The sequence below is a fragment of the Ascidia mentula genome, chromosome 3 (assembly GCF_947561715.1).
Source record: "Ascidia mentula chromosome 3, kaAscMent1.1, whole genome shotgun sequence".
In the NCBI taxonomy this organism is placed as follows: domain Eukaryota; kingdom Metazoa; phylum Chordata; class Ascidiacea; order Phlebobranchia; family Ascidiidae; genus Ascidia; species Ascidia mentula.
In genome coordinates, this window is record NC_138568.1 from 15,348,668 (window position 1) to 15,373,706 (window position 25,039).

The window sequence follows — 25,039 nt, forward strand, 5'->3', positions numbered from 1 at the left end:
GAAAACCTTGTGTTTTGCTTGTTGCGTCTTAGTATATTAAATATTATATCATCGGAGCATATAAGTGAGGTTTGCAGCGGTTGGGATGCCTTAGTGTATAAATATATTCATTTTACACATCCACGTTTTGTTTTTCCAGGGACGGGAGGAATTCTTTAGATGTCAAATAGTTTGGATTGGCTCGTGTTCAGCCTGCGTTGATTTAAACAAACATCCGTTAACTGTAAAAGAGATTTATTCAATCAAATATACACAATAATTTGTACGATTACAACTTGAATGATCAATGAGAACTGTTGTATCAACAAATATGTATGTAATGTAATTAAACATTGTCACTGCAAAATCCAAATTTAAAACGGGTAATAAATATGTGTAATGGTACCGAATTCAGTCTCCCAAAGACCAAAATGAATGCATACCTGCTATTAGTCAACGTAAGAAATTCATGTTAGACCACCTTGGTACATGTGTTTCACCGAACAGCCAACGGTTAGTTTGACAGTCAACCTCAAGGATATGTAGACATGTTTCAATTTCATTAGAAGCAGAAGAAATGCAGTTTATTGTGAGGACTTGACGTGTACGAACCAGTTAATTATGATAAGAATAGTTCTTATTACTAATCCTCACGAAGTGTTAGTAGGAACAGAAATATTTGAGTCAATGGTAGTTGCGTGAATCTCAACACATTAGTATTACAACCCCGGAACAAGCGAGTGCAATGGTAGACTGCATGAATCGAGGATATCCTATGTTCAACGTTTGTCATAATTTCGATTTTTTAATTTCACACCATGACGTTTGTTTCACGGGAAGTCTTTGAGAAGAAAGTGGATTAGAAACTGTCAGTTTTAAATGTCAGAATATAAAGGAAGAATGCGTAAAATCCATATATTAGTGCGGCAGCATGTGGATATGTTCAATTGCCGCCTATTGGGTGCGGATTTAAACCTAGGCCAGCTTATTTGTAAACAAACTTTTCAATCTTATACGGGTGTTGGTAGTTTGGCTGCAATAAATCTATTTTAACAAACAATTTATCATAAAGTCGTTGCAGAAGTAGTTGGTTGATCAGAGGGTGGATTTAAGACGGATCAGGGCAGGATACGTCTTGTTGACCACATACTAAAAATGGGAGCAAGGTTTGTAAGCTGTTTAAATTATCTCCAATTTAATAAATACCTAAACGTTTTTCGGAAAAACCATAAATAATCATACATTTTGCGCCATAATAATGAAAATAAATATTCTCCCGGTCAATCCAAGCGCGGACACTTTTTAAATATTTAATGTTGTTATTTCTCTGCAAAGTCTTATCATGGCTGGGACAAGGGTTTGTTGAGTTAGGTTAAACTCGGCCTAGCATGCGAACAAAGTGAATAATCAATTTGTATTTATATCAGAAATATGTTTTTGCCAAAAATTACAATAAAACCCTTTCAATGTAAGTTTCATCAAAAAATAAGAAGAGTTCCTTGAGCTGTCGATTTAGCGAAAACTACTGAATATTTATTCTAAGCGATTGAGCAACAAGCGGATGAGAATAAAAACCTTAAATAAAAAAGTGACGACATTTTATATAAAAGCCATTTTGAAGGTTACCAGTTAACTTAACTTTGCAGCGTTGCTTTAACATAAAGGTTGTAAAACTCCACAAAAATCCATGATGACGTCATTCCCCAAGATATAAATTCTTTGTGTTTTTATCAGGTATTGGTTAAAGGTGGTTGGAATTCTGCTCTCCTTCATCACAATTGCTTCAGCACAGTATAAAAGGGATGCAAGTAAGTATTTTATTGCAAATCATTAACTCTCAATTAATTTAATATATTGGTTGGTTTTCAGATTTTGATTGATTTCGTATCGATTTACGTTCATGTGTTTTGTGCAGAGTTCACTTGCGATGATGGAAGGGAGGTGGGGGCTTGGAGGTTTTGTGATGGTCATCCTTACATAGGTTGCAGGGACGGAAGTGATGAGAAACCGGCCAACTTTTCCACTTATCCTGAAAACCTCACCAGTCCTTTCATGAGGTGAAAGCACTTGAATATGTTCCCTACATTCGTTTAAATTAGTGTTTACCAACCAATAGATGATGTTATCAGGGTGTGACTTAATTTGAAATTACCAATATACATATATATTTTTTTATTCGGATGAGCACAAGGCTACCATGAATATCACACTAGAATGGAGGAAAAGAAAGAGGCGAAACAATACAGGTACCAAAGAAAAATTTTGCAGACGACAGGCACTGCACAAGAATAGAAAAGGAAGGAAATGGAGGAGAGCAAGGAAAGGTGCGGAAAAAAGCGGAACTTACGATTACAAAAAAAAAAAAAAAACAGTTTATATTAAAGTCGGTTTAAATAAGACAGTTTCAAAACCCCACGCGTTCCAAAGTGTTTTTACTTTAATATTTCAAGGGAATCATTGTTTGCGTTCACACGTAACAATAATGTTGTTGAGGTAAGAAGTGGCCAGTGGGTGGCGCAAAGAGTAAGTCTAAAATAAGTAAAGGTTTATATCAGGGATGGCCAACACGTCGATCGCATCACAGTTTGCGTTGACTTACGAAATTTCAAATAAACGTAATTTTCAATCTTTTTGCAAAATTTACCATGAAAACTAAAAGTTTCATGTTCGCCAGTTTATTACGTTGCTTTTAAATTGAGCATTGTTACCAAGCACGTGGCACATTGTTACGTAACACGTGGCATTATTACCGCACATGTGGTATTATTGGGTAATACAAAGAAGCAACATTTTTTTTTATTCGGTTGAGCACAAGGCCACCACGATTATCACACTACAAGCAAGAAAAGGAAAAAGGCGAATAATAAAGATACAAGAAGAAGAATTTTGCAGACGACATGTATTACACAAAAATAGAAATAGAAAAATTTGAGGAGAGAGGAAAATTGCGGGAATGGGTCAGTTACGTTAGCAATAACGCGAACAGAGTGCATAAGAATACAAAAACGGGGAGGCACACGCAAAAAATATACACAAAAAATAATACTTGTAACAAATACATCGATCTGTAGTTGTTTGTCTGCGGGGGGTGGAGAGAAGGTTACCATTTTTTGGTGATGAAATTTTTGACGTCGGCCAGGACGCCTTCGAGAGAGGGGTTTTCCCTGTAACGCTGTAAAGTGAGTCATAAAGATATAAAGGTTTTAAAGGATCGGATGAGGTTTGTCGAGTTCAAAGGGCGGGGGTCGCGTTTAATGCGGTTACGTGTTTTCCAAATGATGTGGGTTAAGGAGGAGTTTAAAAGGGCTGTTAGGGTCGACGCGTAAGGGGTATCGTGTTGGGGGAGTTTTGGGAAATTAAGGTGTAAAGAGGTGTCAAAGTAAGGAACGGTGTAGTTTAGTAAGGAATTGAGGGTTTTTCTAACAAGATTTAACAGGGGTTGAATTGTGCGGCAGTTATGAAAGAGATGTGAAAAGGTTTCAGAGGGGTAAGTGCATAGATAACAGTGGGGGTCTTTGTCGAGTGGAAGGAGGGTTTGTTGGCATTTAAGAGGGAGGATTTTGTATGTAAGGCGGTAATTGAAGGTTTTGAGATAGTTAGGGAAAATAGGGTTGTGAATTTGTGTCCAATCTGTCAGGTTGAGGGGGTTTGAAGAGGTGTTGGTAGGTCTAGTGTAGAGGGGTTTCAATTTGGGGCAAAGGAGTTCCTGTTCTGTGGGGTTTATGGAGGTTATTAAAGAGTAAATGTATTGATAATGAGGGGAGGGTGTTGTTGCGTGAGGGAGAAAGTTACGTGTCCGGAGGTCGAAGAATTTAGAAATTTGGAGTCCGAGGTTGTATTCAATGAGGGAAAGTTGGGGTGTAGTTGGGGTGTCCAGGATGCGATGTTTATAATATTTTTTAAAAGGGGAGAGAAGATAAAGGTCAGAATAGAGGGGGATGTTGGCCGCGCCGTAACCGCCATAGTCACGGCGGGCTGCCAAGGTGTTAATGGGCAAAGTAGGGTTGTTTCGGCCTACGACAAAGCCATCGACCCACTCGCGTTGCCGGGACGGTAGGGGATAGGTGTTGGCCATGTAAGAGATTTTGGGTAAGAGCATAGTTTTGGAAAGGATGCATTTCGAATCGAAAGTTAGAAAGGGGTTGCTTATAGAGGTGGCGCGGGTTTGTAAAGAGGAAATTTTTGTGTGCCATGCCGTTGTTATAGCCGAGGGTGCGCCGATGGGTGTTTTTAATGGGTTTATACAGTTACGATTCCAGTTAATGTGATTCAAAATGGGTTCGTCGATAGGAGGTTGAAAGATGGCAATTGCTTCGGTTTTGGTGGGGTTTACCAATTTAAGACCAGTTAATTTACTAAAGTTGTCAATTAATGCCAGGGATTGGATGAAGGATTGCCACCACTAGGGTGACATCATCGGCGGGGATTGCCACCACTAGGGTGACGTCATCGGCGTAAGCAATTGCCTTGGGTGTGTTTCGGCATGGCACGGGGGTAGACATGATAGCGGGGGTGTTTTGGATGGCAACGAGAAGTGGATCTAAGGCGATCAGGAAGAGGGTCAAACTAAGGGGGTCACCTTGTCTGACTCCTCTCCTGATCGGAAACTCCATCGTGGCGAAACCATTGACGTAGGCCCGGGAATTGGCGGAAGAATGAAGGGCAGAAAGATAATCAGTAAAGAGAGGGGGAAAGTGTCTAAGTTTTTGTTGGAGAAGAAGCCATGGGAAAGAAATAAAATCAAAAGCTTTTTGGAAATCAAGTGAAATGAAGAAAGAGTCCGAATTTATTAAGGAGGCGTGATAGTAAAGGTCGCGAAGGAGGGAAGTGGCGTCAGATGTTGTTACCGGGTGTGGAGAATTGGTTGGGGGAGAGAATTGAAGAGATGAAGGGTTTGATGCGGAGGTTGAGGATCTTGTGGAGTATTTTGAGGTCTGTATTGAGGAGAGAGATGGGTCTGTAGTTGTTTAAGAGGGTGGGGTCTTTCTTTTTGTGGATGAGTGTAAGGTGTCCGAGGTTGTATTCCAAGGGGGTATATGCGTTAAGATAGGCGTAGTTGAGGGCTAGGGTTAAGTCGGACCCGATGAAGTCCCAGCAGAGCGAGTAGAAATCGATGCTGAGACCATCGGGACCGGGGGTTCTGCCAGAGGGGATGAGGGGAAGTGTGTTTTTGACTTCTTGTTGGGTTATAGGTTTTGAAAGTGTGTCGCGTAGTTGGTCAGGGATGGTTTTTAAGGGGTGTTTAAGGAATTCATTATTAGGTTGCGGAAGAGGTAATTGTTGATCGGAATAAAGGGAAGAGAAGAATTGTCTAGTGTGGGATAGAAGTTCCTTAGGGGTTGAGAGGGGGGTCCATGGGGGTCTTGTAATTCGAGAATTGGGGGATGTTTGCGGGTAGAGAGGAGCTGAGTGTACAGGGATTTGTCGGCTATGTTTTTGTAATGTGGGTCGGAGGAAAGTGATTTGATGAGGGAAGAGCGGGCTTTACAGGTAGGTGTTATTGAGGGACTTTTTGAGGGACTGGAAATGAGCTAGGTTTTGTGGGGTGGGATTATCATTGACTATTTTTCTGGCGTTTTCAAATTGTTGCTGGAGGTGTTTGGATTCAGTGCGGTATTGTTGGGAAAGGCGTTTGGAGTGGGTTTGTAGGAGTGTTTTAAATTTGTACTTGAGGGTGAGCCAGTATTCCATGGGGATGAGGTGAAGGGGAGCCAGAGATTGCCAGAGGGAATAGTCTAGGGAAAAGTCTTGTTGAAAGAGAGGGTCGGTGAAAGTGGAGGTATTGTTCTTCCAGGAGCCTTTGCCCCTGGGGGGAGAAGAAATGAGGTTAAGGGTTAGAGTGACAAGGTCGTGGCCAGAAAAGGGGCATGAAGTGAAGGAATGTTGTTTAGGGATTAATGGGGGGGCAATGTAAATCCTATCTGTGCGGGATTGGATGCCGGGGGCGCGTCGAGAAAATTGGCAAAGGGAGGGATGAAGGGTGCGGAAGGAGTCTTTGAGGTCAAAGGTTGATAATAAAATAATTAAAGGGGGGCTAGGTCTGTTTGGACGGGAGGGTGTTTATCAAGGGCTGGGTTTGGACGCAGTTAAAATCACCGGCAAAAATTAAAGGGTGGGTTGAGGTTAAGTACGGGTACAGGGAATCAAAAAAGTTATTGTTATTGGTATGGTTTTTCTTGGCGGAGGGGGCGTAAATATTTACCAGGTGGAAGGTGTGGGTGAGGGTTGAGATGTCGGCAGCAATAATGCTACCGGCAGAATCAGAAACAGAAGTGAGAATTTGAAGACTGGAGGAGTTTAGAAGAACTGCGACACCTCCTCGGGCAGAGCCCTTCAAAGGTACCGAGTTTAAGAGGATTGGGCCCGGAAGTCCATTCAGACTTCCATAGGGATTCGGTTTGGGGAGTAGAATGAGTTTCTTGTAAGCAATAAAGGTCAAAGTTCAAAGAGGAAAGGTATTGAAACAGGGCCCTCCTCTTGGGTGCCTGACCTAGGCCGTTGACATTAAGGGTACATATACGCAAATACGACGCCATTGTATTCATAAAAAAATAACAACAAAAGGGGTGGGTGGCGGTGGTGGGTTTACAAAAAAGTTGCATTAAAGTCGTCGGGAATTATGGCTTTGCAATTACAAACAACCTTCTCCACGGGCATAAGGTTATAGCACACACCGCAAGTGCAGCTGATAAGTAAACGATTGCACCGTTTATTGGTGCAACGAGATGGGCTAGTATAAGCTTCATCGGGAGCCCAGTTACCACAGCGACATTTTAAATGTGCTGTGTCACATAAACTTTTATTGTGCTCGCCTGTGTATGCGGTGTGGCAGCATGATGTCTTCTTTTTCGGTGACGGTGTTGGGCTGGTCTTGCGTTTGCGGGATCCAACGGTGATAAAACCCTCGTCGACCCGCTTCATTGGCTTCGGGGTGGATGACGCCATTGGTTGCGTCATAGAGACAGGTTCATCACTGGAAACCATTGTTGTAGTAGCGGTGTCAGCCAACACGGGCTGCAGGATACTGCGACGTACCGCCTCTGGTGTCTTCTTGTTGTCAGTGACTTTGGACGTTGGGGCGCTAGAGGGTGCTTGCGCCTCTGAAGACTTGTTGTTGTTGGTTGACGTTGTAGCGGTGTCAGCCAACTCGGGCTGCTGCTTACTGTGGTGTACCGCCTCTGGTGTCTTCTTGTTAAATCCAAAATTACGCGTTGCGGCGCTAGAGGGTGTGAGTGCCTCTGTAGACTTCGCGCCGCTTCCCGTGACGTCAGCTGTCACGGTTGGCGGCACGTCTTCAGTGGCAACAGCTGCCACGCCTTGCTTGTTCACAGGTGTGACGTCGGATGTCACACCTGGTGTTGTGACGGTTTTATCTACCGTTTCTGGAGCCTTCTCAACATGCGTTGGGACGGCCTTATCAGCCGCATCTGGCGCCTTCTCGTCGAGCGTTGCGACGAGCGCACCTGCGCCCGCCACCGCCGACTCGCTCTTATCTTGTCCTTGCTTGTTTTGCGCACCTGCGTCTTTGGCTGCAGCTGCAGCCGCTTTTCGCTCTTCTGCATGTTTTGCGAAACTTGGGCACTCGCGTTTAACATGGCCCATTTCGTGACAAAAATCACATTTCTTGGGCTGTCCTTCGTAAGTTGCTTCGATAACTTTCTTGCCCAGACGCAGGCGCTCAGGTATATGGTTTTGGGCCAACACAGAGCTCTTCATAATGATGACGCGCTTGCCACAATAGACGCTTTCGTCGTCATAGACTTTCCACCCTTTCTTGACCGGGGCGTACTTCGACATAAAGTTTAAAATTGCCGACATTTTAATACGCGGGTGAACTTTGGACAAAAACACCCGGATCTCATCATCACAGTGCGCATTGGCATAGACTGCCTTGCCACTGGCTCTAATAGCTCTTTGGCCTTTTCTGCGGAAGCGCAGTTAAATACGACTTTTCCGTTCGGGTAGGGGATAACGCCCTCCAAAGCCCGAATGCTCACTTTAAGCTGCTTCAAAAGTTTGTACAGCTCTTGCTTCTTAAGCCCAGGGTTGAATCGGACCTCAACATCAAGGTTAGAGTCTGTGTCGAATGGATCGACCGCTCGCACATTTCCGGCCGAAACAACAGGCCGGGAAACTACTGCTTGGGCGTAGTTTAGCATATTATGTTTTTGTGCGTCTCCACAAATAACGCACGGGGTGGCCACTGGCAGCTCACCTCTCCTCTCAAAACAAAAGCAGCCCTTGCAAGGGCTGGGCTGGCTTTGCTCAGTGGCTTCAATAAGTCTGTCACAACAGATCATAAAACAGAAATCTAAGGGCGAAAACTTGATACTGCTTGAAATCACTGCTGATAGATAGACTCGAATACATTGCTGTATAGCTATAGTAACTCAGGTGTGATGCTTACTGTTTTTAAATAGAATTACATTCGTTATATTAGTGTTTACCAACCAATAGATGATGTTATCAGGGTTTGAATTAATTTGAAATTACCAATTTTGAACAGTTTATCTATATATATTTTTATTCTGATGAGCACAAGGCTACCACGAATATCACACTAGAATGGAGGAAAAGCAAGAGGCGAAACAATACCGGTACCAAAGAAAAAATTTGCAGACGACAGGTATTGCACAAGAATAGGAAAGGAAGGAAATGGAGGAGAGCAAGGAAAGGTGCGGAAAAAAGCGGAATTTACGATTACAAAAAAAAAAAAAAAACAGTTTATATTAAAGTCGGTTTAAATAAGACAGTTTCAAAACCCCACGCGTTCCAAAGTGTTTTTACTTTAATATTTCAAGGGAATCATTGTTTGCGTTCACACGTAACAATAATGTTGTTGAGGTAAGAAGTGGCCAGTGGGTGGCGCAAAGAGTAAGTCTAAAATAAGTAAAGGTTTATATCAGGGATGGCCAACACGTCGATCGCATCACAGTTTGCGTTGACTTACGAAATTTCAAATAAACGTAATTTTCAATCTTTTTGCAAAATTTACCATGAAAACTAAAAGTTTCATGTTCGCCAGTTTAATACGTTGCTTTTAAATTGAGCATTGTTACAAAACACGTGGCACATTGTTACGTAACACGAGGCATTATTACCGCACATGTGGTATTATTCGGTAATACAAAGAAGCAACATTCTGTGCCTTTATTACTAGTTTCCTCTGTAAAACATTTTTGGCGCCGAACGAAAGTTAAATATATATCACACCAAAAGGTGCACAAAGCAATAGAAATAGAAATAATATAAACGATGGCAAAAATCGGAAAACCCATGTTACATAATATGGTCGTTGTTTTGTATGCAATTTCCAGTATATTGTCTTTTCTGGAGTAGGCCCAAGTATGACAATGTCAACGCAATTTGCTTTGCTTTCAATGTATGTTGCACAATGCTGTTTCACACGCCCGACTGGAGTCGTCACAGCGGAAATAACGTTACTGGCAATCGTGAAGCGTTCCTCATTTTTTAGAGAATAATAAAAAAAAAGATCCTGATAACTCACACACAACACTGTACCAGAGATGTCAACAACGCGACGCCCAGAAGAAGACTCTCCGGTTTTGGAGAAATCGTTCGTTGAGCAAAAACCACCAACCAATCAGGATGCGCCTTCCCGTCACGCGGCATATCCGGGGCATACAAAAATAAGCGGAGCGTGAAATAATATGAAAGGGAGGGGAGAAAAAGGTGATAAAATAGTGTGGTGAAAGTAAGTAAAGTGCGTGACTTAAAAGCAATATGCGTGGGTAACACAATATAATAAATAAAGTGGTACCAACGAAAGAAAACAGTGAAATTACAAGGTGCCAGGAAGAGAGGTGAAAACAATGAAATACAAACAATAACAACAACTAACAAAAGTGTAAGGTGATGTGGAGGAAATAAACTTCGTTACACCACTCTCTTCTTTCATCAGCTTAAAATGTTATATATTAGCAGGGTTAAAGTGGGCTTTAAAGGTTGTCGTCCGTTGCAAACGGATCAAATAGCGCACGGGCTGGCCACTGGCATTTAACCACTCAACCTTAAATATAAGCAGTCCTGGCAAGGGCTTGGGTGACTTGATATATTTCTCATTGCTTGACAGAGTTCTAGACACCAAAAATTACCTGATTCTAATAATTTTCTTCCACCTTGTTTTCTCTATATGGATGCACCTAGTTTGGTGCCCAACAAATGACGGTGGCTGTATGATCACTACAAAGTAGAAGTATTTGCTTGACCGGATGGTCGGCATGATCGTCAGCATCAGTCGCACCAAGCTCCACTGATGCGATCTTTTAGGACAAAACACTGGTTAACTGTTTACTGCTCATAGAATTTATAATATTGGCTCCGATTTGCTTTGTATCAGTTATTTTGTCAGCAGATGTTACGTAAAATTATTGGAAAGTCGTAGGTTGTGTTTTGTCATCCACACATCAGCTTTCAACCTTTGCATACCCAGTCGTGCATGAATAGTTGGCATTAATCAGGTTTATTTAAAACCAAACCTAACATTTACAGATTATCAGCCATGACGACTCTTCATGTTTAAACATTTGCTAACACAAATCCAGCGAAACAATTTTTATATGACGTAATACATTACTTTTGTTGCAGCTGCGACAACAAGTTTGACGATTACTTAAATCGTCCAAACAAAGTATGCGCCCTCAGAGTAAAGGAGTTTTGCAAAGGAATGATCCAATGTGTTAGAAAAACGCTTTGTGACGGTGGATGCCCCTCACACTTCCAGTGTCCGAATTCATCTTGTTGGAAACGTTCGACTGTTTGTGATGGCGATCCTTGCAATGACTGCCCAGCTTTCCAAAACTGGAATAATGGACATGGATTCAAATGTGTTCGGAATGGCAGGAATTGCAATCTTCCGCAGTTGTTTCTATTGGACGTCATTGCCGATTGTGACGATAAATCTGATTTGTGTTACACCTCGGAGAATGGAGATGTCAGGTATTTCGTTTTTGAATGATTTTTTTTGTATATGCGTACATACCAGCACTGACCCAACGCCATTGGATATGTGTGTCTACGGGCGTCACGCTTCCTATTGCAGTGAAAACGGCAAAATTAAAACGGTTGCAATGATCAATATAGTTTTATTCAAATGAGCTTTGCTATTTATATTAATGATTATAAATAGTAAATAGAACGGCGATAACTGGTTGCTTGTGGTAAAAATTGAATCAATAAACAAATTTGTTATTGCAGAGATATTCGTGCTTATTCATCCCTGAACGAACAATTGTGTTTCCAATGTACAAATGACCCCATGATCATCTCAAGGTCAAGTGTTTGTGATGACGTCATAGATTGCCCTGATATGAGTGATGAATGCGGTTGTAATGGGAAATTCCCTCAGCAGTGCAGCAATAAAAATAAAGGGTATTTCGGGTAGTTTTGAAAAGACCTTTTATTTCGTTGATGCAAATTATCTATTAATTTTATTTAGTTCAAAACCACGTTGTAATTGTTTCGACGATAATGAGGTCTGTTACAACACAATGGATCAAACCAACAATTCCTGTAACTCGAAAAATGAATTCTGTGAAAAGCTTGCTCATTGTCCGGGGAATTCCCCATGTGAGTACCTCTGCCCCTTCCACTTCCAGTGTCCGAATTTAGCTTGTTGGAAACGTTCGACTCTTTGTGATGGCGATCCTTGCAATGACTGCCCAGCTTTCCAACACTGGAATAATGGACATGGATTCAAATGTGTTCGGAATGGCAGAAAATGCAATCTTCCGCAGATGTTTCTATGGGACGGCATTGCCGATTGTGATGATAAATCTGATTTGTGTTACACCTCGGAGAATGGAGATGTCAGGTATTTGTGAATTGTTGTGGTTGGTTAAAAATACCTACCTGTTAAGATAAGACAGAATGGACTTGTGTCATTTGCAGAGACATTCGAAGTTCTCAGACATTTAATCATCGTTCATGTTTTCAATGTACAAATGACCCCATGATCATCTCAAGGTCAAGTGTGTGTGATGACGCCATCGACTGTCCCGATAAAAGTGACGAATGTTTTTGTCAACCTGGGAAAACCAAAGATTGTGGCAAGTTTCATTAGTAAGTGATAAAGCATTAGTTTATTCGTTTGTTTGAAAGCACTGACATCCATTGAGTCACCAGAAATCTATGACTTGTAATAGTGTAAGTTACTGTCAAAGAAATTTTTGATCCGATTACAAAGTATTGAAGTCGAAAAAAGACCTTAAATGCAAGTCATCCCATATCTGGGCACTAAAAGCCGGCAACCTTTATGACGTAACAGTGTTTCAATAATGAGCGACCAATCATTGGAAATTTGCTCAATGCTCAGTTGATAGTTTTAGTTGTTCGGTTAAAGTGTTTTCAGTATGTTTGTCTGTTCTTCAGCTACTGTGTTTTAAAACCAATTGGGATAAAGCGAATCTTTGGTATTGTTTATATTTCTTGACATACTATTGATGTTATGACAAGATGTTGTAACAAATCCAGTGTGAGGCATTTTTGCTTCAGTCGAGTGCAGCAGGTGTTTGGAGGTTAAACTTCTTTTCGTAATTTTGGGTCAGTTCTACGCTGAATTCCCATGTATGTGTGGTAAAAACGTTTGTTTAATTACTACAGGAGTCGTAAGTAAATATTATCTGCATTTAAATAAGTTTTTAATTATAAAATAAACGCGAAACAGTGAAATATTTTCAGCGTTGATGAGGAAGTGAAGAACGACTGCTCAACAACAACAACAACAACAACAACCAACTACATACAGGGGGTGTGGTGGTGTTTCGTAAGTGACAATACATAACTTATTATTTTGTCGGAAATAAGTGGTTTATATGTTTACGTACGTTTGTAGATTCTTACCAACAAAATGTACTTACTCACTTGCAAAGTCCAGTATAAACGTAAATATTTGTTCTGTCTGTGACGCCATTGCGATCACTTCAAAGCACTTTTGCATGTAGGAAGATTACGTTGTACAGACGTTGTTATATTCGGGTGGGCAATGTTCAGTGACATCACACATTACACATACTCCGTTGCTACAAAACACACGGTTCAACTAATTCCTCCAAAGCGCGTTGCATTCGGGTACCCTAGGGTGGATATGACCTCTGCCGCATCTCACAAAGATCCCCGTAATATCGTTACGGATTGGTTTGAATACTTTTATCGCGAGATATTACCTCTTAGGTAGTTTCAATCACATTGCTTATCATCATGGAAGGTTGTTCGCTCTCTTTGACACATTGCACATTTGTTAACTGTTTGTAATGTACTTAAATCTCAAAATCTCGAAGATTGGAATTCCACTCCATTGTTTAAAACTGACTATGGGATGTGGTGGCGAGTAAAACTAGTTTCGCATGCAAGATTGCTCATTCTAAAACACTAAAAAAAATGTTTTATTTTGCAAAACTTGGAGCAAGACTTATACGTGATAATAATTATTTAGAAAATCCTATTACATAACTAAAGAAATACCTTTAAGGTCGTTAACAGTTGGAACTCTTGCTTGTACCGTGTTCCCCAGACGTTTCCTTTGCAAGGTTGACATGCGTGGAACTTATTTGTTATTTGGGATTGCACTAAACCACCCAACACGGCATGTAGTACTGAGTTGTGATACCTACATTTTTAACAATTGGCATAAAATCAAAGGGCAGACCTTTGTGGGTACTCAAAGCACTGCGACCACGGCGAGAGTTGGGAAGAGGAGTCGCGTGAAAAGTCAATTTCGACGTCACATTCCACACGTTTTAGAATTAATTCTCGCTTTCGTCACAAATTGTATTTATTCGTTAAGCTTATTTTGCTATTTTCTTTGTTTTTTACCAGGGTTGACGAAATAAACTTCAACTAAACTTAAAAAAGTAAACATCTTGTAGTAAATGACAATCCCAGGTATAAAAGTCTCGAACCAGTTTGCTGTCATGCTGTCGATGTGTCGTTGGACATTTCTAGGTGTCCCACATGGCCACTGTTACCTGACAAATTGAATTTGTAAGCAAAATGTTTACGATCACTGTTGCTTTGTCGCCACCGGATTCACAGATTTTGTAGCAGGGAAATCTGTTTCAAAACTTACTATTGATAAAGCCTAATGTAAAAGCCACGAAATTCTGACAAGCCTTACAATAACTAAAAAAAGATTCGTTTAAAATAATAACAAAAATATTCCTTCCAGCATGAGCAACAAATCATTCGCACAAAAACATACCAGGAACCATGTGATGTGTTTTGCACAGGGTGAAATGATGTGGCGGGGGGGTTTGAGGTTGGGGAACTTCGACAACAAACTACTGTGCGATGGGAAACAGGATTGCGATGGTTCGATGGCCGACTTCGACCACGATGAAGATCCTCAACTTTGCAAACATCGGAAACACTGCGACACAAAAGACGGACTTCTCAATATTCCTATGTCTAAAGTATGCGACGGTTTTATCGATTGCAAGGATGAAAGTGACGAATATCCAGAACAAAACTGCACAAAGGAAGGAAGATTCTACTGTCCAACGTTAAATGGAGCCAAAGTAAAGTTATTGCTTGTCAGCAAAACCAGAAAAAATTGAAGACAACCTAATTGCAAGAGTTAGAGTAAAATAACTCCAAAGCTGTATTTTAACTATAAAAGGCAAAGGTATCGGTTTCTGTTGTTCAGTATTGTTTGTCATAATGCCCTTTGTAGAATCTTTTGCCCTTTGTAGAATCGCACACAGTTAACCACAAAGACGGTTTAAGTATTCCCCAGATTTCTGTGACAGATTTCTATAAACAAATCGGATGTTTGTGACCTCACGATTAATTGCGATGATCAAAGTGACGAAATAAACTGCACAAAGGACAAAAGGTTTTATTGCGAAAACAAAAATCCATTGTTCGTTAAGAAGGAGAAGGTAAACACATGTTAACAATATCTAAAATTTTGTGTCCTGTGGCAAAGATGTTTTGATTCCGTGCATGTTACTATTGTGACCGAAATTAATTCAACGAACCCGAATTCGGACTAAAGTTACTGGGAGGGCGGGTATGGAAGTTTTAGGACCGATTTAGAAAGTCCCTTTCTCTGTTTTTGGGCGCTTAATTTCCCAACCCCAACTATGGTAAACGCTCAGTTCACCCTGCATCAACGATTCAGCGTCAAAGCAAAAGTTGGGAGCCGAAATACGGAGGCGACTACTTTCATTATTAATTAAAATGACGTCAATGTGAATAAATCTTTAGAAGCACCCAAAGGTAAAAGCACGAATACCAAACAACAAAGTGCCCACTGCACAAATCATGTTCTTTACACCTAACCACACAAGCACAACTCAACGTTTGCACCAGATGAGAACTGTCAGTTTAAAAATTAATTCTTATTTTTGTCGTCAGCTTTCTGGCCAATTAGCGAGCCATACGCCTTCCACGTACACAATACTACACGTACATATTGCAGTACACATTTTTTTAGTCCAATTTCCATAGTTCCGTTATTCAGAAATTGCACAGAAAACAGTAATTTCGCAATATGCTGTATACAGACGCCAATGTGACCAATATAACTACAAATTTTTCTTTAATTTACTCCATGTAGAAATTCAATGGAATCGGCGACTGCTCTGATTGGTCAGACGAGTGCCCAACAAACACAAAAGTGATCACCGAAAACATATTTTCATCACGATACGAGTTGATTGCAAACCCATTTCTACGAGCCATTGTGTGGATAATGGGGATGCTCGCCATTACCGGAAATTTGGTAAATTAAACTAAGTTTGTTTTGTCTTTGTTGCACAATAAGAACACGTGTAAATGAAAGCCAAAGCTAAAATGCTGTTAATCATTAGCAAACGTTTCGAACGCTAACTGCGTTCATCATCAGTACTACAATGAGTGCATGCAAGAAAAGCGTCGGGGTAATAAAGGACTGAGCAGGCAGAAGGGAAACAGCAGCAGCAACAACGCGCAACAAGCCAAAGGCATGTTACGTGACAACAACATGGAAGCACAGCAGCGACGTCATCATTAGCAATGTGTCATGCTGCAGTACGGACCTAGATGTTATATTGGTACCTATTAAGCGTTGCTGCTGCTGTTTCCCTTCTGCCTGCTCAGTCCTTTATTACCCCGACGCTTTTCTTGCATGCACTCATTGTAGTACTGATGATGAACGCAGTTAGTGTTCGAAACGTTTACTAATGATTAACAGCATTTTAGCTTTGGCTTTCATTTTCAAAGAACACGTGTTATATTACTTTAATTTGTTTTGAGGTTGTCATTGTGATGGAAGGCAAAACGTTGGCAACGACAGAATCACAATCTGCTGCATTTCGCACAAACCATCTGCTCGTTTTGAATCTATCCGTTTCCGATCTACTCATGGGAGTTCATCTGATAATGCTGGGAGCAGCTGGTGTCAGATATTCCGGAAATTATTGTGCCAATGACCTTATTTGGAGATCAAGCGAAAGTTGCACCACAATGGGTGTCTTGGTTTTGCTTTCAAGCGAAACATCGGCGTTTACAATGGTTCTGTTGACCATATTCCGACTCTATGCAGTAAAAAACGTAAGTGAAACAATTGTATTTGGTTAAGTCAGCTATTGCCAATTTCGTTGAACCGGTGAGGGTCTGTTCCAGAATTTTATAATATCTTTCTCTCTGGAAATCTTTTATCTCCAGAAACCTATTTATTATCACACTCACAGCTATCTCTGGATTCTAAACCTGACATGAGAATCGAAAGTGTAACGAATATTGTTAAAATGACTTAGTTTTGCCTAATTTAGGAACTACAGAGAGAAAGAGGAACAATTTTCCCCATCCCTCGATTTGAAATAACTACCAAGCTTGCAAATTTATTGTTTGTAATGAAAACTCTTGAATGTTTTCTTTTGTTTCAGCCATTCAATGCATCCTTGAAACCGGAATTGAAAACAGTCATCCTTTCCATTATCCTCTCCTGGGCATTCTCGTTTACAATTGCTTTTATTCCACTCACAACTCAACTACAACATTTGTTCGAAACCAAAGCTTGGATGAATGACAATCCGTTTTTTGACAATGTTGCAGTCGACTTTTCTAGTAAGATATGGTAAAACTAGTTACAAATGACATTAAATCGTTGCGTGTACAGGCATGAATAACTTCATGGATCGATTTGTAACTTTTCAACACAATTTCACAAGCAACGATTCCCAAGTACTCAACACTGCCCTGATGCGAGTAAATGATGCTAATTCCTGGACGGATTTTATGGATATTCTAGAGGATTACAATTACACTGAGTTGTTTGATATTTCTGGATATTTGGGGTCTGTTTTTTGTTCGCGCAAAATCTTAAATTTTATCGCTTGAAAATTGTTTATAAGTAGATATTACAGCAGTAGCAGTGTTTGCATCAGCAAACTGTATGTAACGACCAACGACAAGGCATGGGGATATTCAATCGCTATTATTACTCTTAACTTCCTGGCCTTCATGTTTGTGGCAGTTACTTATTTTTGGATTTACAAGAAGTCAACTGCCAGTGCCAGGCAAGTGAACGAAGGACCAAGAGATGAAAGGGCTGCAACACAAAACAAAGGTAAACACATTCGTGTTTGCATAGATATTATACCATTAATGCTGTTTGTTTCAGCAGAAATGCAAAAGAAAATCCCCCGCCTCATAATTACTGATTTTCTCTGCTGGGTTCCAATTTCCATCATGGCATTTGTAAATTGCGGTGGATTCCCTATGCCTCCAGTGATGTACGCTGTGTCAGCAATCATCCTGCTCCCCATCAACAGCTCTCTAAATCCCCTCATCTATTCCAATGCCCCGAAACTACTTTATGATAGAGTCCGGGATGGCCTACGCGCCGTTTTCAGACGTCAAGCACAGGAAGAGCAACAAGAAAATGTGGTTGTGGTTGCTAACCGGGAAAACTTACATGTGGTTGAAGCAGAAACTGCTCTGTAAATAATGATACAGTGATTCATTTTGCTTCCCGTGACTACCTTACTACATTTTGTTTCTGGATCAACGTTGAGGCCTATTTGTAAATTTGATGTTACGATGTTTGAAACTTTCCATGCAATCTACTCATGGAATACAAACCATCAACAGATGAAAATATAATCTGCTACCTTCAATTATCACCCAAAAAAGTTTAAAACACCCCCTCAAAACCCCTCTCACACGCCTTGTACATAAACCTCGCCCTGTGTATTTTTTATGTCGTACATAAATATGTTTTAAAGCAAGTAAGAATTCGTAAAATTCTTGGCAGGACAAACTCTCTGTGTAAATCGCATCATAATTCACATTCCATCGATAACATTGCTTTAAATATCCAGCAGCAAGATTTTTCGTTTGAAGTTTTTTTTTCTAACAATCAATTACTGTTTGGCATCCAATATCGGCTGGTTCTTTCGCGGCTTTCACCAAAATTTGATCGTTGTGTTAAATGTTTGCTGATTGCGAATATTTTGTGCTACTTGTTGTTGTTATCAATAAACACAGTGTTGAGAGGGTAAAAGTGTGTGTATTCTTGAACTTGTGAATTCTGATAAGGTACAAGTTCCAACCACACTTCATGAGTTTGTTGAGGAATTTCTTATCTGTTTAAGTCGGTTGTTGTTTGAAATGTCGTCCAGTGTTCATCTCCGTTATAAAGTTTGCAACCACAACGGAAAGTGGAGACCAAATGGCTGTGACAAAAATCTTATTGATAAGCATTACCTCTGAAACAAAGGTAGGTGGCATACAGAACCAAAGAAGACATCTACAATGTGTGACAGCAACGAGCAACGTTGTTCCAATGTTCCGTCGTTTAGTAATCTTTTTGCTGCTACGTTCGCGGCCAACATCACCAGTACATTAGTGAACAGGAAATCACATCGAACGCAACCTCTTCTTGGACACACAGCTCTTTTATCGTCCTTCCTCACCACGGGTGCTCAAAACTTGGCCACGTTCAGCAAGATTGTCTGTAAACGAGCTTGAAAGGGAAACCAAGCTCGTGAATTTCCCGAAAGTCACATATCTTTATTTACTTTCAAATCATATCTGTCCCTGACTATTTTATTTACTTTCCACTCAACAACATGACGCAGGGCCCGTTTCAACTCGCAGTTCGTCTCTTATTATTCCAACATTGAGCTCCGTTGCCAGCTCTATCTAAAACGACCGTAACGTTTAATATGCAGATGACCACGGACTTTGATCGACTGCAGAAGAGGGAGGGTTTAACTGTCGTCAAGTTGTTTGTTCACCGAGGCGTATAAATTGTTTACAATTGCACGACAAATTTACAAAAGCTGTTTCGAAGTAACTGCAAGCAGAGGCTCGCCAACAGGTTTGCTTTAGCAGTAGCTTCATTTGCATGATGTGAAATTACCTATTTTGTGGATGTCATGCAGCTGAATGGAGCCAATGTTATTGATTAACGATAATAGAAGTAAGAGGAAGACGGAAGTCGAGTGTCGTTCGTTCTATGTTTGGTTGGTAGCTTGTGGGTCCGCTTCATGATTATGGTTCAGGCGATTCACAAGTCTGTGTGTGACTTCCATTTTGGCCCTACTTCGTGGGTTTGACGTTTTGTAAACTGGAAAAAATAGTTTTGTCGACCAACGTCTCTTGGGTAATTAATGTTAGTGATGAGAGTTAAAATGTCTCGGACGAATGGGGTTGGATATTTATATTCGATTGTAAAAGATTATTTGCTGTGTCGTGGTTGAAATGGCACACTTAAAACAATTGAGAGCGAATTGAAACAAGACAAGGGTTTCCAAGCTGAAAAAATCTTCATACGATGCATCTTTCGAAACGGAAAAAGTGAACACAGTTATTTTACAACATCCACTTTTAATCCGTGCCACCACAAAACAATTTGCCAATCCTGTGAATATTCTTTATTAACTTTCATAATATTATCTGCTGTTTTAACTTTTAAACCTAAATTGTCGCAGGGTGGTGAAAGGATTTTATTTCGTCAAAACCGAGGAAATTTGATGGTGAGTTGACCATATAAATCCCCAGACATAATTATCATTGCTTTTCTTTCAAAATTAGTTACAAAAATACATGTGTTTTAAGTTATTGCTTGTTGCGTCTTGATATGTTAAATATTATAACACCGGAGCATATGAGTGAGATTTATAGCGGTTGGGATGTTTAAATGTATAAATATATTCATTTTACACATTCACGTTTTGTTTTCCCAGGGACGGAGGAATTCTATAGATGTCAAATAGTTTGCATTTGCAACAAACGAAAAAAAATAACGAGAACAAGCGAGTGCAATGGTAGACGGCATGAACCGAGGAAATCCTTTTTAACGTTTGTCATAATTTCGAATTTTTAATTTCACACAATGACGTTTGTTTCACAGGATGTCTTTGAGACGTGTGAAAGACAGTGGATTAGAAACTCTCAGTTTTAAATGCCAGAAAATAAAGGAAGAATGCGTAGAATCCATATATTATTGCGACAATATGTGGATATGTTTAATTGCCGTGGCGGATGTAAACCTATAGGAAGTAGAAAGGTTGATAATAAATAAATATATTCACTTTGATTTCCATTTCTATAAAACGTCTGCAAATATGTTTGTTGCAGAGTTAGGTTAATTTGCTGTGATTTAGTCCAGCTTATTTTTAAACAAACTTTTCAATCTGATATGTGTAGATTGATGGCTGCAATAAATCTATGTCAACAAACATTATATCATAAAGTCGCTGGCCTTGTAGAAGTCGTGGTTTTATCAGAGGGTGGATTTAAGACTGATGAGGGCAGGATCCGTCGTGTTGACGCCAGACCAAAATGGGAGCAAGGTCAAATCAAGCAGAAAACCATCTTATATTCAGTTCCAAGCAAACGCATCGAACAGGATATCTCCGTCTGTTTGAAACAAACTCGTGAAATACAACGTGTTTTTAACCAACCATCTTTCGTCCACATTGCAGTGTCCGTATAAAGTACATGATGTAAGTCAAGAAAAACAACGAAACAAAACATCAAAAAAGTTGTTTCCAGGCCACAATCATTGTGATGAAACTTTAGCCGGAAGCGTAATAGGTTGTCGACCAAGAATGTCTCAGACTGTACAAACTGTACATTGCTCGTTCGTGCTATTACCTACATTGTTCTTCGACGAATGCAACAGCAAGCAACGAAAAGTTTGCACATGAAATGCCGCCTCACTAAAACCACACCTGAGTGCTGCGCTGTCCTACTAAAATAGTGCTATGTCAACATAATTCCACCGATTTATTTGCAAAGCAAACAAGCCGACTCCGTCTACATAAGCGAATGGTGGTCAAGTAGGAAAACATGTGGCGGTGGACAATCCAAGTGCCCAATAGCCTTCCCGGATTGACTTGGTATGCCATTTTACACTGGATTGCCAAAAACTAGCTACTTGTGCACAAACAATCATTGTAATGATTTTATTCGATATTTTGTTTCAGTTTACGATACAAACGAAACTGTTTTTTTCAGATCCTATTTACATATAAAGTGGCGGATCCAGCTATGCCAGTGAACATAATGACGGAAATTATAAGGCACCAAGTAGATGGTGTCTGCGCAGTGGGGCGATCCTGCCTGGCTTAACACTTCTGTGTAAACTACAATATGTAATAACCACAATAACCTAGGATAATCCCGTTCAGTACGACAGACATATTTATAGGAATTATGATATGATACGAATTATACTAAATCAGCGTTCCTCAACCTGGGGAGTCGCTTAGGTTATCGTTAAACTCTTATGCAAATAATCATTTTGTCATGAAACTAAATAGTTTAAATGGTTTTGCTGTGATCAGTTTCTAGTCAAGTCGTAGCAATCGACGGAAAAGCATGGAACTGAAAGAACTAAGCCAAACTTTTTAAATGTTTTGCAATTTGTTTCGAGCAATGATGAGCTTGGCATACAAAGGTAAATGTTGACCTTACAGTTACAAAGTCTACCTTTATTTCATCACATGTCACTTTTTAAATTAATGGTTTCAAATACAGTAGTGCTAATTCTTCTGCAAAAGAGATGAAGAAGGGGTCCGCAGTCCTTATGAAGACTGTCTAATTTAACAAAGCTTAAACAAGCGTCACAGTTTCCATGTTTCAACCAGGCGACAGTTTGGTCATTTAATTTAGTTAGCGAGCAACCAAATAGGACGTCGCCATGGTCTGTAGTCTCGATTTTTTGTGCGCAAATTAACCTAATAGTGTCCATGCAAAACGTTGGTAATTTGCCTCAAAGTGTATATAACAAGGTCACAACAACTTTGCATCAACATTTCTGGCAAAGTCGGCTACGACCATGGTCGGGTTTTCGTTTACATGAACAATCCACATTATCCGGGCCCTTTACAATGGGTAGGTTCCTTGACAGTTTACTCACTGCAAAATTCAAATAAAACATTTGTCATTTTATAAGATTACCTGTGACAATATCAGCTAAATAGCCGACAAGACTTCTGCTTAGTGTTGACTATACAGCCATTATTAATCTAAATAAATCATTTATAAGGAATAGAGCCAATAACATTTTAGCCAATAACAATTGCAAGTTTATTTAAATTGTGGTGAAATGTTAATTTATTTACATGAAAATGGTAAATTTACTTGATATTAGACGCAACAGCAAAAAAAGCCACACAAAACTATCGTACTAAAATTTATCGGTTTGTAAAAATAAGAAAAAAAATTTCACAGGTTAATTCCATATACGTTCCGATGATGTTGGTCGGTAATAACGTTAACACGGCACGTTTTGGTCTATCCATGGCAACTCCAGGGGATGTTGATCGTAATGGTTACGATGACGTCATTGTGGGTGCCCCGGGAGAAACACTGACGTCTTCAGGAAGTGGAGCTGTGTACGTTTACTATTCCAGCGCCCAAAGCTTGTCCAATTCATATAAACAGGTTTGAGACGTTGAATGATTTGTAACATGAGTCAGAACTGCCTTCCGCAATGAATACCGCAAGGGAGTCCACTTCACAGCGAAATTGTTTCAGCCTGTTTTAGCAACTACACAATAAAATACCCACGGGGCCAAAACAGTAATGTATGCCTGAATGAGAGTTTTGTGAAACCGCGATATTTTCGAAAATCCGTTTGTCAAACTAATGCATTACGGCCTTACGACATCGGCGTATTTTATACAGAGAATCGAAGGAAGCACTGTTGCGCCATCATTGGACAACTTTGGATATTCTTCGGGAATCGGACCAAGCCAGGGAACAGACGTAGACAACAACCACTATCCTGACTTGTGGATTGGGGCTGCTTCCAGCGATACTGTAGTAATACTACATGCAAGACCGGTGATAGACGTTTCATGCAAAGTACGGGTACATCGTCCGGTCATTGACGTAACCACATGCATAAATAACACCACCATGCCTTGTGCCGCGTTTCAGACTTGTCTAAACGCAAGTACCAGGGATCACAGCTCCTTTGATGGTTTTGGCAAGTACTATTTTCTTAGTTGGTTGGCAGAACATCACTTCGAGTAAACAACGGGATGTTTTTTGTGCAGATATGGTTACAACTCTTACCCTCGACAGTCTTTCTAACAGCATCGATGGATCAAGAATAGTGCTGATAGGTAACGCCAGTATTTCCGCTCCCCAATTTGTTACCTCGACTGAGACATGCAGAAACTACAGCGTCCACATCAATGTAAGTTAAAGAGGCAGATCACTATGGGTAGCAGTAGGAAAAGGTTTGACAAGTCCTACTTAACATTTCCCTCCCATGAGAAAACAACATATATTACTCAAAAACTGCAGTAAACAGTCACAGTAATTTTGATCACAGTAAAAATAAATATTAATTGATTTATTGCGTAAATATGTGATTAAGTGCCAACAATAAATTCTCCTTCTCTTTAAAACAAACAGGCACCCGAGTTTTTACGGATCGGCGGCTTAACTACACCAATCAGGGTGACCTACAGCTATGATTTTTCACCCCAACACAAAGCACAAGTTATGTCCCCCGTGACAGATACCCTTGGAAAGCATTTCGCGTACGCTGATTGGACGATTTACAACGGTTGTCAGGGAAACAACTACACGTGCAAAGGCGATCTTGCGTTAAAAGTTTCTTACTCGTAAGCTGTTTGTTTTACTTTTCTGAATGACCGCAAAAAGGCAACAGAAACCAAATGATATTTCAGGATTCCACAAAGCACCCAAGCGTACGTAATCAAGAGTAGTGAAAGCGTATTTTCATTGGCAGTTACCATTAGTAACCACGGACCTGATCCCGCTTTCTCCGTTAGGCTTGAAATTACATCTCTATCGATTGGAGTCAGTCAGGTTAGCAAAACCTTTGGCTGTAATATGTCTAAAGCTAATAAAATTTTTTGTGGGGTTTGCAATACTATTAAAAACTGTTTATTCGCAATAATTAACAGATTGTCAAACTCTGAATATTGACTGTTCGTTGAAACTCACAAGAATAGCCTCTTAACGAGTTTCGACAATTCAAATAAAGTTAACGCCACTGTTAGTTTAAACAAGGCATGTTCATTTGTTTAGATTCTTTCCACTTGTGCGGATATTTTTCCGAGTGAAAGTGGAAACAGAAAGACGGTGATCGTTTTAAAATCACCCATCTCGCTTCTGTCCAGTGGTGATCAGGTAACTTTTGTCTGACATTATTCCTACTTTTGAAAGTAACGAAACACGGACGATGGGTAAAGTCATAATACATTTTTATGGCAAATTTTGCAAAAGAAAATTGCATTTGTATTATTCTCAAAATACTTAATTACCATTTCGCAATAAAAAGAAGTGAAGTTTAATGACAAAAATTTTAATATGTGCGATTCCGAACAGTGTAAGGTCGAAATTCTTTACGCTCTTCAATCGCTCACGAGGAGGGCTACGGTTGACAAACTGGCGATTCATGGAAAACTCCTGTCAGGGTAAACTGCAACACATTTTCATTAACTTTTCCACAGTCCAACAGTAAAGCACAGCACAACATGTTGTAACAAGATGGTTTTGCGTAATTTCCGTATCAATGATTACATAGGTTATTGCTATCAATATTTTTAACCGGTGGGAAAATGGC

The 25,039-nt window shown here is 40.1% G+C and overlaps 1 protein-coding gene across 1 annotated transcript in view; it reads left to right on the forward strand.

Moving 5' to 3' along the window:
• Window positions 1-25,039, forward strand: part of LOC145895730 (uncharacterized) — a 66,149-nt gene that overhangs the window by 39,091 nt on the left and 2,019 nt on the right. Inside the window, exons 2-21 of the mRNA XM_082984516.1 lie at window positions 11,197-11,370; window positions 11,438-11,812; window positions 11,890-12,049; window positions 14,226-14,513; window positions 14,745-14,876; window positions 15,557-15,721; window positions 16,234-16,530; window positions 16,866-17,046; window positions 17,099-17,276; window positions 17,337-17,548; window positions 17,606-17,921; window positions 20,339-20,471; window positions 22,666-22,878; window positions 23,122-23,307; window positions 23,377-23,443; window positions 23,496-23,638; window positions 23,860-24,071; window positions 24,138-24,279; window positions 24,502-24,603; window positions 24,802-24,890. Coding sequence (XP_082840642.1) covers window positions 11,197-11,370; window positions 11,438-11,812; window positions 11,890-12,049; window positions 14,226-14,513; window positions 14,745-14,876; window positions 15,557-15,721; window positions 16,234-16,530; window positions 16,866-17,046; window positions 17,099-17,276; window positions 17,337-17,548; window positions 17,606-17,921; window positions 20,339-20,471; window positions 22,666-22,878; window positions 23,122-23,307; window positions 23,377-23,443; window positions 23,496-23,638; window positions 23,860-24,071; window positions 24,138-24,279; window positions 24,502-24,603; window positions 24,802-24,890 — 3,765 coding nt within the window. The remainder of the gene's footprint in view (window positions 1-11,196; window positions 11,371-11,437; window positions 11,813-11,889; window positions 12,050-14,225; window positions 14,514-14,744; window positions 14,877-15,556; window positions 15,722-16,233; window positions 16,531-16,865; window positions 17,047-17,098; window positions 17,277-17,336; window positions 17,549-17,605; window positions 17,922-20,338; window positions 20,472-22,665; window positions 22,879-23,121; window positions 23,308-23,376; window positions 23,444-23,495; window positions 23,639-23,859; window positions 24,072-24,137; window positions 24,280-24,501; window positions 24,604-24,801; window positions 24,891-25,039) is intronic.